Here is a 14,205-nt window from a genome sequence, read left to right on the forward strand (position 1 = left end):
AAAGATATATGCATCCCCACATTCAAGGCAGCATTATTTACAGTAACTAAGATCATGGAAGCAACTCAAGTGTCCATCCAGAGATGAATGGACAAAGACGATGTGGTGTGTGTGTGTGTGTGTGTGTGTATGTGTGTATTACACATATACATAATATTCCATTATATATACATATATACATACATTATATACATATATACATACATTATATACATATATAAACATATATATATATATATATATATATATATATATATATATATATAATGGAATATCATGAAGCAATAAAAAAGGATGAGATCAGCCATTTGTGACAACATGGATGGACCTAAACAAGGTGTTATGCTAAATGAAATCAGTGAGACAGAGAAAAACAAATACCATATGATCTCACTTATATGTGAAATACACACACACACACACACACACACACACACACACACACAAATAAATAAATAAACAAACAAAAAAGCAGAATTAGACCTATAAATACAGAAAACAAAGTCATGCTTTCCAGAGGGGAGGGAGGGGTTGCCATTTAAAAAATTTAGAAGGTGGGGGTGGGGGATGGGCAAAATGGTGAAGTGGGAGAAACAGGTTTCCAGTTTGGATCGAGAAAGTTATAGGAATAAAAGTCACAGCATAAAGAACACAGTCAATGAGGTTGTAATAAATAGCCTTGAATGGTGACAGACGGTAGCTTACTTGTGGTAAGTAGAGCATAATGTACAAAATTGTTGGACCACTATATTGTACACTTGAAACGAATGTAACATTGTGTGTCAATTATACTCAACTTTAAAAAAATTAGCTTTTAATTCTTTTTCAATTTTTTAAGAAGTATATTCTTTTAAGTGGATTAGAAAAAAAACACTTGTCCTGGTAACAGTTTCCATTTGGCTTAACAATTTTTTTGTACATAGTGATGTAATTCAATATAAAAGGTATTTGAATAATTATAACTTCTGAGTTAGAGGGAAGTAAATTCATGAGTTTTGCTGTTAAAATATTCTAAAACTCTAGTTTAAAAGCAAATTATTGAGTTTATAGACATCAGTGAAAATTACTAAATTTTATATTTTATGTTTCGCTGAGTCTTTACATAGTAGACCATAATCTTCAGGGAAACCAACTTACTAAATGTGAACCCTAGCATGTCTTTGAAACTTAGGCTATGAAATCTTTACATTTTATTTTTGCAATTTGTCTCAATTAAAAAAAAACAATCAGCATTTTTAAATTATGCAAACATTTTCATATAGCCAAACTATTTTCTCAGGAAACACTGCCAATTCCATAAGATAGTAAAATATATATAAATAATTAAACAAATAACAAACCACCTATTTTTCAAGACTAAAACTTTTTAAAACTATCAATCTAAGTTTTCCAAGATTTAAAAAACATTCATATTCTGCATCATAAACCATGGTGTTTAAGAATGTATATAATCCTATAAATGGAAGCTAAGTTGGAATGCTTATATTAATCATACATATCTGACCCATAGTTAGGTAGACAAAGTCTTCATCTTTTAAATTATACATCTATTTGAGCAGGTAGCAGATACCTAATTTCTCTCTAGGGACTATATGAGGGACTGAAATCCATGATCATAAGATATGTTTTCATATCCTCTGATAGATAATCAATTGATAGGATATAAATTATTAGTGGCTTTCTTTTGAATAAAATCAGGAATACAAAACTTGTACAAAATTTTCTAATCTATGTTTGTGCACACTAGTAAAATGAGTGTGGTGGCATGGCACTTTAGATCATCCTTGAACATTAAGGCTGTCCTAAAAACTGCAGATTGTTTTAAATAGAAGTCAATGAGTTCATTTTAGTCTTTTTTGATATTTTAGGAGTTAGTTCTCTATGATACCTAAATCAGGGCATATAAGTAAAAAGACCAAATACTCCAAATACAGAAAATTATTATTGTTTTCTTTAAAATGAATGAAATTCTAATCATCTATCTCACAATGAGATAAACTAAGTGCAAAAAATTAATAAAAGTCTTATTAATGACAAGAGATATCTGATTTAAATTTCTATCCTTGATTTTCTGGGTCAATGATAAATATGGGACTGTTACATCCCTACCAAAAGAAATACATATGGGAATGCAAACTGGTGCAACCACTCTGGAAAACAGTATGGAGTTTCCTCAAAAAATTAAAAATAAAACTACCCTACGACCCAGCAATTGCACTACTAGGTATTTATCCAAGGGATACAGGGATGCTGTTTCGAAGGGGCACATGAACCCCAATGTTTATAGCAGCACTATCAACAATAGCCAAAGTACGGAAAGAGCCCAAATGTCCATCGATGGATGAATGGATAAAGAAGATGTGGTATACATATATATATGCAATGAAGTATTACTCGGCAATCAAAAAGAATGAAATCTTGCCATTTGCAACTACATGGATGGAACTGGAGGGTATTATGCTAAGTGAAATGAGTCAGTCAAAGAAAGACAAAAATCTTATGATTTCAATTATATGAGTTCTTTAAGAGACAAAACAGATGAACATAAGGGAAGAGAAACAAAAATAATATAAAAACAGGGAGGGGGACAAAACAGAAGAGACTCATAAATATGGAGAACAAACTGAGGGTTACAGGAGGGGTTGTGGGAAGGGGGGATGGGCTAAATGGGTAAGGAGCATTAAGGAATCTACTCCTGAAATCATTGTTGCACCATGTGCTAACTAACTTGGATATAAATTTAAAGAAAAAGAAAGAAAGAAAGAAAGAAAGAAAGAAAGAAAGAAAGAAAGAAAGAAAGACATAAATAAATAAATAAATAAATAAATGGAACAGAAAACAGACACTCAAAACTGTGAAGGAAGTGGTGGATATTCAGAAACCAAATTTTTCTAATAACACGACAAACAAAAACATCTGAATGACAGGCTGTGGTCATTTGGTGATATTTGGTTGCATATAAGAAAAATTCCTTTTCGCAGAAACCTAGGGAATATCAAGTTTGAATGTTTCTTCTGAAACTTCCTAGGCCTTTCTGAGAATATCTATCTAGGCCATTGTGATAATGCCAACTTTAAACCATGAAAGAGAATTTGATGAATTCGGTCCACACTAATCAGAAATTCTGTGTCACTTTGAATACAGCCTTTCACAGCAGAATCAGAAAATGCTTCAGCCAATCAATTAATAATTGAGTTGATTTCAAGAGGAATTCTTAACCTGCACACATTTAAAACACTGCAGCATTTTGTATTTGTACAAAAGCAATGAACAGACTAATTGTTCACAAAAATGGACCCAAATCTTCTACTTATCAGATGCTCACACTAAGATTTGTCTAATCTATGTAGCCATTTAAATGTGCAAGGAAAAACTATACTCTTGTTTATAATTCTCATAAATGTAAAATGTGGACAATCCAACTGGGCGTACCTTTAAATTTCATTCCAATTCTGATATTATTCTAAAGACTCATTATCATGTGCCAATTCCCTTTGCCTATTTTGGCTATTTGTTTTTTTAATCAGAAATCTAATGCTAGAATTTTGCCTAAAACAATCATATAAAAATTGTCTTTTATTTTCTTTTCCTTCATATCTACTTTCAGTTAAAAAAAAACAAAAATAACTAATAACAATAACTAAAAAACAAAAAAACAAAAAACTCTTGAGTTCTGTATTTATATAATCATCTCCCTTTATTCCTTGAGCAGCTCCTGTCCTAGGCGGATGGACAGCACCAGTGGCTAGAAGCAAGGACTCACACAACTCTACCAATCAGGCAACTATTGTGTGGGGACTGAGGCACATGATTCCCTTTCTCAGTTGTCTGCTCTTTAGGCATCAGGCAGCTGCTCTGAACTGAACACTCATTTTGTACTCACAAGAGCCAGCCCCCAGAAATTTCCTCTTATCTTTTTAAGTAGCTTGCCAAATGGCAGCCTGATCAAAGCAATCTAATATAGCTTAAGTGCCACTGGTTGACATTTTGCATTCTTTTATTGCTTTCCATTTTTACCACATAAAAAAAAATGGGTGATAACTAATATCCAGTTGATCTTTTCATTCTGGTAATAAAATGATAATACAAAGATCTTATTATCCACTCCAGACATCCATCACAGTACATTTTCCAATGACACTATTCAGAGTGTTTCTTCACTCTATCCAAGTGCAAAGTGAGGTTAAGTACTCGGCCTCACATTCTCTTTCCCTCTGGAATACTTTAGACACCGAACTGCAAATAAAAGGAATTGAACTTTAACCCCTGACACTTTGTCCACATTAATGTCATCTGTAATTTTGTTGTCTTTGCATTAGATAAACCATTTTCTGTGAGAAGCCAAAATTAGTTGGAAGGCCGGCCTACTAAAATATTTTTTTCAACCCAGAGAATTTTTATTTTTGTAAGAAAACAAGAAGAAACAGAACAGGATAAACAATGTTGGTAGTGGAGAAGAAGAGTAAATCTTGGTAGGAAGAGACATCAAGTGGGCAGGAGAAGAGACACATAAACAAGGCACAAAGAAACCAAAATAATGCAAACAAGCAAAACAGACATCAGAGATCACAAGTTTATATTAAAATCAATGTTTTATATGGATGCAGAGGTGGTCCCATGCCTTCTGTGGGCAAGAAGGACATTCTGTCATTACATCATTGATTTGAAAAGATAAAAACAAGTAAACAAAAAATAAATAAAAGAAAGAAAGTAAAACTAACAAAAACAAAAGCGCAAGAGGCTCCCTGCATCCACTATATATTTATTTATTTACGTGACAATTAGGATTCACCTAGAGTTGATAGGAACAAGTGTTGTTTTCAAATTTTCAATGAAATATTTTAAAGATTACAGCACTAATTATTTTTAAGGTTACTAAGATAAGAAAGTATAAAATTTAGGACAATTTAAAGATGCAGTATATCACTACAAAGGCCCAATTTTCAGGAAAAAAAAATATAGAGAAACACATAGCCTGATGAGTTTGCAAGTATTATAGGGAACTATTGGACACCAACTTTAAGACTGAGATTGTGTTGGTAACTCTATCCCAGAGTTAACCAAGATTTTAGGCTATGCACTTTGGCAAACAAGAAAAATACATAATAAGAATGATGGCCTGTATGGATCCTACTAATAATGCATTTTAGATAATTTCCTAAGGATGAGAAAATTTCCTTTATAATCCTCATAGTTTTTAAAAGACGTATTAAATCCATTAATATGAAACTAAAGAAGAGACTGTCAAACACACCTTTTCAAGCAAATAATTCATGTGTCAGTCAGAAAGGACTATTCAGTCTGATTTGGATTTTCTTGGTAATAATTTCATAATGACTAGTTTGTACTAGTGTATTTTTCTACAATAATTATTTTTTGCAAAATAATCTAGAACATATCTTTTTAAAAATTAATCCAAATACTTTTCTTTCCCCTTCATGTTTTAGAAGAATGTGACTTTAAAGTCTCATCTACATTTTTGAAGTACTGTCCAGAGAAGAAATGATATGCATTAAAAGATGGTGGTTCCTTAAGCAACTTCCATACACGATTATTTTATGATGGCAGACTGTTGCTCTCAATACTGCAGTTGACTGAAAGGCAAGAGTATTCTGACTCTTCCTTTGTTTCTATCCTGGATACAGGAGAATGGAGAATGATAGATAATACACTTCTGTGCTCACCTTCCAGGCCATGAATCTACACAGACCGACCTTAATTTAATTCCAATTGCACACGACAAATATATTTTAGCAATGATATAAGCTAATGGCTGTCAGAGATCTGGGATTGGTTTGGGATTGTGTGCAGCGACATTTCATTTGTAATCTGAAAGATCAAAGCATATATTTTGACACTGATATGGCCACTATTCATAGAGACAGTTCTTTTTTTTAAAAGAAGTACCCTCTCCACACATGAAAATAAGCTTTTGATTTTCAAATGAAAACGGGCTCTCTTTCCATTTAAAAATTCTTGACAGCTTTTCCTATGAGGGTGAAAATGGTGGAAACAAAGAACCTGACAGAGATGGACTCTGGAATTCAAAGCTGCCCTTTCCCCAAGGGACCTGAACAAAAGGCGGTACCCTGGCCTGTCCACTGAAGTTTTTATTGCTGCATCTAAACTACTGATATAGAAATGGTTGAGAAAGAAACTCATTTGCCATCTCTTATAGTCCCACAGGTCTGAATACAAGCAGCTAGCTCTTCTTTCCCTTATCAAGCAACATCTGCTCTAAACTGGGGGGCAGGGATGAAGAAGGACGGAGTGACCAAAAGAAACAGCAGAGCAATTCTGAGGAAGTGTAGAGAAGTTTGAAAAGGTTTCCATCCAACCTTAATAATTTAGAGTTTAATATTAATTCTCAATGTAAGATAATCTTTTGTGTTATAGTTTGCATATTTGCTGCAGAAATTTTCTTAAAAGATATCACGTGAGGTATGTCATATTAATTTCATATATAGTTAATATTCTAAGTATGATATAATTTTTAGAGACGGTGGTGGCAGATGGCTGTGATTTAATAAATGTACATTCATCTCAGTTTTGGACAAACTTAGAGCTCACAGGGGATAAGTGTAATAAATCAATCTCTCAAATTACAAGTTATACTGAGATACAGATATTTTTATTTATATTTTTACTGGGTAGGAAATGCACTCCAGGTGGAAATCTCTGCTTATTTAATCACTGTGTGTTAGATTTGCATTATTTGATATGCAAATTCCTCCCTCTCCTAAAGTTGAGTAATAACATGAATTCTTGATGGAACTTGGGGTTCTTGCCACATCTGCCCACTATTCCCCAAGTAAAACAAAGGCAAAAGAAAATTAAAATGTTACCTGCTCATGGAATGTTCTTTCCAGTGACTGCTGTCAAGTTAAGGCATTTGCAGTCCTGTCCGAGGTGTGCAGTGAAAGCTCACAATCATTCATTTATTTCAAATAATGTATATGTAAGGCATACTCCTTAAAAAGGGAAAAATCTCACTAACCAGCAAAAACCTTTGTCCTCAAAGGTATTATTCTGTGGAATATCCAGAGGGAAAAAAAAAAGACTAAGCTTAATATTAGAATCTCATAATAGAAGCCAAATGAAGAGAAGTGTCTAACAAGGGTGATTAGACTACAACTATATTTTTCAAAAACAAAAACAAAAACAATTTGCAGAGCTAGAAAACAAGGAATTACATTTGATTTGGTTAATTCCCATACTCGAAATCCAAATACTAGAGTTCACAGAGTTCCATTTTATAAATTTAAAAATTCATGCTTTATTGTATGCTTAATATAAATAAACAAGAGTACATAAAACAGGAGTCTAGAAAGGAATATTTTCCTCACATTATTTTCTAAGACTCAGCAAGTATCAAGAACATCTATAACTCCACTGAGGCACAATCTGACTTTGGAAAAATATTTTGTGATTGCTGCTTTGTCTGCATCAGTGCCCAAGAACTGAAAGCAGACTGGACCATGGGGTTATACTCGCAAAATCTGTGCTCCTTCCCAGGAAGTGGGGGATGGGGTTTGAGAGGAGATGATGCACACTTAAAAAATCCCACTTGTATGAGAGCTTTGAGAGATTGTTTCAGGAACTGTTCTGTTTGAGATGATAGTTCATGGCTTGTGTGATAGTTTATTAATGTAATTTCTCATAAGTCATGATTCAGTTACCTTTTTATTGCTATGATAGGAAAGATTCACATTTATGTTACTTTAAAATGAATATTAAAATATTTGAAGACAAATCTGAAATGTAAGAAACATGGTGTTCAAAGCAGTATGTATCTCTCATTAGATAAAGCTCGTTTTGTAAGTTTAAGACCACCATTTTGTTCCTCAGAGGATGACATTGCTATTTGCAAACACAGTCAGTGGTTTTGGGAGTAGACTTCATTAACTCACATTCAGCATTTTCCAAGGATATAGAAAATGTTTTTAGGGACTACAACAATGAGAGATTAGAATCTTGTTAGAACTGTTTTGTTGAAATAGCTAACAACTTTGGTATCATTGGAGGAGATTCCTTAATGTGGTAGCAAAACCTGGAAAGGAAAAAATCTGAACATTTATGTAAAGAAATAAAATAAATTTACTCTTAAGGCAATGCTACAACTCAAAATAAAATCACAGTCCTTATATCCTTTCAGGTTATCCGGTCCATAGTCAAATAAAACTCAGTCCATGCATCTTTTCTGACTCATCATTTGGCATGCATATCACAGATTTGAAGGATTTTGATTATTTTTGCAGATATGTGATGAGGATGTAAAAATTCATCATGTAAATACTCTTAATAAACAAGAAAACTCTTAGGCAAGTAATTTTCTTTACATATACATATACATATATATATACTTTGAAAAATACATTTTTCTCAGTAAACCTTTGATTGAATTTAAAAGGGTTTAATAGTAACTCTCAAAAGGAATTCAATGTTTTTTCTGTATTTTGAGTTAAGAGGTAAAAACAGAAAGTGAAGGAAATATGACGCAGAGTATTTTTTATTTTCCTAATTCGGTCATGAAGAGAGCTACTGGAGTCCAAGATCAGGCAAAATACAAATGCTACTTGCCTTATTCAAAGGCCTATAGAGGTTTGTTCACCTTCTGTTACAAGATATTGTCACTTCTTTTCCCATTTACAGGTAGGAACTACAACAGGAAAGTCTTCAGCTGGACAGATTTCAAAATGAATTTTTACAACCCAGATGATGGACTGGTATACTTCAAAAGTGGATTCATGAGTTTTATAAGCGTCTTTCTCTTGCTCTCATTTTTTTCTGGACTAGCTTACATCATAATGGAGGAATAACATTTTAAAAATTTTGAATAGGCACTTACTGGAATTACAGTTAATCCTGATACAATCTAGATGGGGAAGAATAGATGAAAAATGAAAATTTATCCTTCAAGGTAATAGCTGCAGACATCCAATAAAATCACAGTCCACCCTTCCGGGGACAGACACATGCAAATATGGCCACTCTATATCATTTATTCTTTACATACTTCTAGAACCCAGATTCATTGTTATAAAACTTCACATTGGAAACAATGATAGAAGGTCTTTTTTTTTTTTTTTTTTTTTAATGGCCAATTCAAACAAAGCTACATGGTGACAAATCTAAGTGAAATAAAGAGTTGTTAACTGTCAAAGATGCTTGGCTTAGACTGGCTGCAACTTTCTCCCCATCTGTGAAAGAACATATTCTTGTTTTCAGCATAATTAAAAAGTGCTCCGTCACAATGGGGTGCAGTGCAAGCTCAGCTAGGCTCAGACATCTTGGACCTTCAAAGAGTAATATCCCACAAAGGCCAACAGAACTCTGGAGAATTGTGGTGGTCAAAATGGAGAGCAAGTTGAATTATTCTCACTTCACTCTAATGTGTTGTTGTTGCTGTTGTTGTTGTTATTTGCCTAGGCAAAAAAAGGTAAACAGCCAGATGTTGGTTGGATTCCATGCCTTTTATTAATCGAAGGAGAAAGAAACAACTGTGTTTTCCTTTAGAAACCTCCAGGGGCTAAGGAGTAGTGTCATTCTTCAGAGCACACAAGCCTGTGCTTCTCTTAGTAGCTAACAATGTTATCTTTATGTAATAAGTGTCATGGTTAACACTACTATTGATTTTCCTTTTCTTATGCTTTCTTCTTATACAAAAGCAGATTCTCTAAGAGCAGAACAGCTGATGTGAATAACACAGACTATAATTATAAGGGTTATCTTTTTAAAAGACTGCGTGGGATGTCTTATGTTTATTTTATGTATAGATAAATATTTGCTGGGTTTTGTTGTAGTATTTAATGCCTTTGGGGAAACATGAAAAATAAAAAAAACCTAGATTCTGTTTCCATATAGCTGAGTTTGTCATGTGTCGTCAACCGCATCAGAAAAGTGGTTGCAAACAGCCAAGGACCAGCACCTACACAACTCTTTCCACAGAATGCTTTGCTGTTGGAAAATACCCATAAGTGTTTCCACTTTGGTTAGCAGCCCCTTTACTGCTATTAGGCGATTTCTTTTGATTTGTTGTAATAACCTATCATTGCCACTAGAGGGAACTCTAACAGAACAGTAAATGAGTGCAGTGTGTTCTTCAGTGGTCTTTAAAAAACACCCTTTTAATTTAACTTAATTTAACTAATATTAATTGAATGTAATTGTATGTAATAAGCTATCACTGAAATAATTTTATATTTTATGAGCTACCATTCTGCCCAGCACAATTTGAAAATGTAGGTAAGGTTTCCACAAATGCCTTACGCTCATCACATTTTACTACTCTCTTTGTAAATCTAGGTTTCAAATTTTATTTTTCTTTCTCCATTTATGTATTATTGTGCATGTTTAGCACTTCCTGGAATTACAGTAAAACCTCATTAATTTGTACTCCTCCTGGAGTTAATGATAATAATGCAACTTATTGGGCAGAATATTTATAATTCTTTGGTAAGAACAGAGATTGCCTGAGAAAAATTAAACAAACAAGTTGTAAACAACCAAGTTCAGGAAGAAAACTGATCTCCAGTACTTCACTGTATGCTGACTGCACAACTTGCATGAAACAACATCCTAATTATGGATAACTCTTATCCACCCGTTAAAATCAGCCTAGTAAAACCTTTCCTTACTAAGCCTTTCTAGCTATTAATTTGTGTTTTTCAATGTAATTGAAAACAAAACTGTGTAAATTTTTTAAGTCTACAATTCAGACTCTTTCTTAATTCAGCCTAGCCTTCCCCCGTATTTCATACAGCTTATTGAGGTTTTACTGTAGTAACTCTTCCCTAATGCTACAATTAAGCAGGAAAGCATTATTTCTCTGTAGAAGAGTCTGTGTTTTTAGTGTTCTCATGGCTGTTTGCTACGGGCCGCAGACTTTGGGCATTGAAGGGTTGTGGATTGCTGTTTGATAGCAAAATATCACCACACAGTATTTCCAAACAGAAAAGATGGGGTACCACAAAGGTCACTATTCAAAGGAGAAGCCCAGAGGGTAGAGTCAAAGCAACTTGTTGATCACAAAGTAGAAATTTGATATTTTGTAAATATGTTATCTAAGTAAAAGTAGGCAGATTTTTATTTATCTGAAAGGGGATGCGGTCTATAGCAAATCGGACTGTAAGTAAACATAACAATCGAAATTGAGGCTTCTTCAAGCCTAATAACTTATATTTTCAATTAACCTCTTTGATACATATGGCTTCCCTTTTAAGAACCCTCAGTGGTAGAAATCACAAAATGGTAAATTATGTTAAACAAAATGAAAATAATAAAAAGATGCCCCCAAAACCTAAATTAAATGATGAACATGAGACCATTAAGTGTTATAACTTTCCATGGCAAAACAGGCTACTTGATAAATGTTTGCAGGCAAAACTGAACAAAAAGTGAACAGTATTAGTTTTATGGGGGAAGGCAAGTTGTTACCTAGATTGACCGTCAGTTTCACACGCCCTGCATCCAGCTCCAGGCGGAGGGTGTCTGCTGAATCTCTAGAAGTGGTTGCCATGAGAATGCCGTATGCACGCTGTGATCGGAACCGTAAGGACACATCTTCAGCCTCTGTGTGCATCACCACTGGGAGCTGGATTTTCATAAACATACTCCCATCGTAGCTCAGAACCGTTGCCTCTATGGAAGAGAAATGAATATAAAAGTTCTTGGTCAGTTTCGTGCATTTACACTTTGAAAAGGAAAAGTGTGACCCACAATGGCTTCCAGATAGAACACAACACTAGAAACTCAACTCATCCTCAGAAATGAGCTTTTTTTTTTTTTTTTTTTTTTTAAGCCCAAAAGAAAAGTCACAGTAAAGACAACTTCTGTGAAGAATCTGCTAGTGTACAGACACAGGGATGGCTGCACTTCCCTTTTTGTTTCCATAGCACTTTCTATCTGTAGCAGGAGTCATTTGGGATTGTCAAAGTGTATGTATGTGTTTCCCTTCTCAAGGGTAGAGATCACATTCTTTTGTGCATAGCCGCAGTGTAAGACTGGTTTGAAGCACTAGCAATTATTTAATAAATGTTTGTATACAGCTAGGCCACTGACTTGTTCTATGAAATTTGCCTTAGCTCCAAATCTTTCATCAGCAAAATGAGAGGGTCTCTAAGGCCCTCGCCTACCCAAAAAGTCCAAGATTCTAAAAGGAGTTACTATTACCTTCTTTCATAATCTCTGCCTGAATGTGATAAAAAAAAAAAGAAGAAGAAAGAAAAAGAAATGACTTAAGTATAGGAATAAGGTCAACCTTTTACCAAAAGTAATATTCAAAAAAAGAGGAAAAAATAGCATGTCCAAACAACAGGCAATGCTTCTTCTGTTGCTATGTTTAACAAGGCAATTAAGTTTTACAAACACACAAACTGAAAATTCATTTTAAGGTTTCTTTACAAGTAAGGCGTAACTGGCAACATCATTTGTAAGCACTACCCTGGTGTTCTGAAAATGTTAAGCTATCACCAAAAGTCAATAACTATGTACTTTGGTGATATTGAGTAAGCATGGGGTGGGTCTGCAGAGCTTGCGTGGGTGTGTGCTACCAAACTAAAGTGGATTGCTTTAAGACAGAAGGTGCTTACTACTGTATTAAACACATAAAGAAGAGCACAGCAGAAACTGTTGATCACAAATTGACTGCTTTAAGAAATGGTCAGTATCCTTTAATGTTAAACACCATATGGTGGTGGAAGATTGCAAAACAAGTATGAGTAATTCTGCTTCTCATTGGTTTTGATACCACAGAATACCGTTTAATAAAAGAAAAGCTACCTCGAATTAAAACGAACTAGGAAATTCTCATTATTTCACCTATTTACAGGGCACAACAATTAGCTTTACTGATACAGTTGTGTTTGTTAATTAAGAGTATATTCTGGAGTTGTAGTTTTGCAAGTTTGCCTTTCAAAAAGTCAGGAGAGTCAAATATTTCTTCGGATGGACTTTAGTCATTAGTTGTCATCATGAGACTGAATGCACATCCAGAACTGATAAAGTATGGAAGGTTCCGGGTCTCCCTCCTTGGTGTTCTTCTCTTCTACCTACCCCTTCACTTCAGAGATCTTGGCCAATTCCCCCTAAGATTTATTACCAGCCCTGACTTCTGAGCCCCTTCATCCATTGCTCACTTAATATTTCTAGTCTGAATACTATAGGCACTCCCCAAATGAACCAATTCCCCAAGATGCTTCACCAATGTTCTCTGTGTCAGTAAATGGCACAATCTCATTGCTCAGAATTTAGCTGTTCTGATTTCTCTCTTAATCTCTCTGCCATGCCCAATCTACGTGAGAGTCTGCAAGTCTTGTAGGCTCTAAATCCAAACCATTTCCTGAACTGCTCGCTTACCTTACCATTTAAGTACCTCTGGCTCTGCTCTCATCTTCCACCTAGACCAACTAGCATAGCTCTCTCATTTGTTTCTTTATTTCTACTTTTTCTTCCTATACACAGCAGCCAAGCTAACTTTTAAAGAATCAAATTAGACTATATCCCTACATTGCTTAAACTATGTCCCCCAACTCCTACCATTATTTCCTACTGCAGTTGGAACAAAAGCTATACTCCTTTTCTACCTAGAATGTTCTCTGTGATCTGGCTCCAGCCCTTCTCAACAGCATCAGCTTTCAGCATCTGCACTACTCGTTTAGTAAACTCCAGTCACACGGATTTCATCTCTCATTCAAGGACTTGCACTTGTGGATCCCTCTGTCTTAGAAGGCATAAGCCCAAATCTTTATACGGTTGGTTCCTTTAACATTCAGGTCTCCAGTCAAATGTGACTTCAAGAGGTCCCTTCTACACCTCAGTGATCCCCCCTCCAGTTATTCTGTATCTACTTACCAATTTTTTTCAAAAATTACCATTTCTTATTTGTTTGTATATTGTATATTGTTCACCCTCTAGAAACTAAGTGTCATGAAGGCAGAGGTTAGGCTGTCCTATACATTGTTCTAGCAGCAACTGAGTGCCCGGAAAAGGGCCAGGCACACAGGGGAGCCTCACGAAGTACTTAATTGAAGTACTTATTGATACTCAAGATGTATGAAAGTGCTTATTTCAATTTGGATATCAAGCTTACATAAATGCTCCCCCGAACTTAAGAATACTAAAGAAATTAAGTATTTACTCTGCCTCTTGTAAGTGGAATCTAATTTTGATAATGTATGTGAACAAAATATTGGCCAAATTATACTT

General features: G+C 34.6%; 1 protein-coding gene across 21 annotated transcripts in view; it reads right to left on the reverse strand.

Moving 5' to 3' along the window:
- The window catches only part of NRXN1 (neurexin 1), a 1,129,526-nt gene that overhangs the window by 606,209 nt on the left and 509,112 nt on the right, over window positions 1–14,205 (reverse strand). For 15 of the 21 annotated variants that reach the window (XM_053890675.1, XM_053890684.1, XM_053890683.1 and 12 more), the window contains 2 exons: window positions 11,437–11,640; window positions 8,849–8,875 (listed from right to left, as the gene is read on the reverse strand). In XM_053890675.1, coding sequence (XP_053746650.1) covers window positions 8,849–8,875; window positions 11,437–11,640 — 231 coding nt within the window. The remainder of the gene's footprint in view (window positions 1–8,848; window positions 8,876–11,436; window positions 11,641–14,205) is intronic. The other 6 variants (XM_053890679.1, XM_019419355.2, XM_019418982.2 and 3 more) reach the window with 1 other exon arrangement.

This window comes from Panthera pardus, unplaced genomic scaffold (assembly GCF_024362965.1).
Source record: "Panthera pardus isolate Hobbes unplaced genomic scaffold, ASM2436296v1 HiC_scaffold_25, whole genome shotgun sequence".
Lineage (NCBI taxonomy): Eukaryota > Metazoa > Chordata > Mammalia > Carnivora > Felidae > Panthera > Panthera pardus.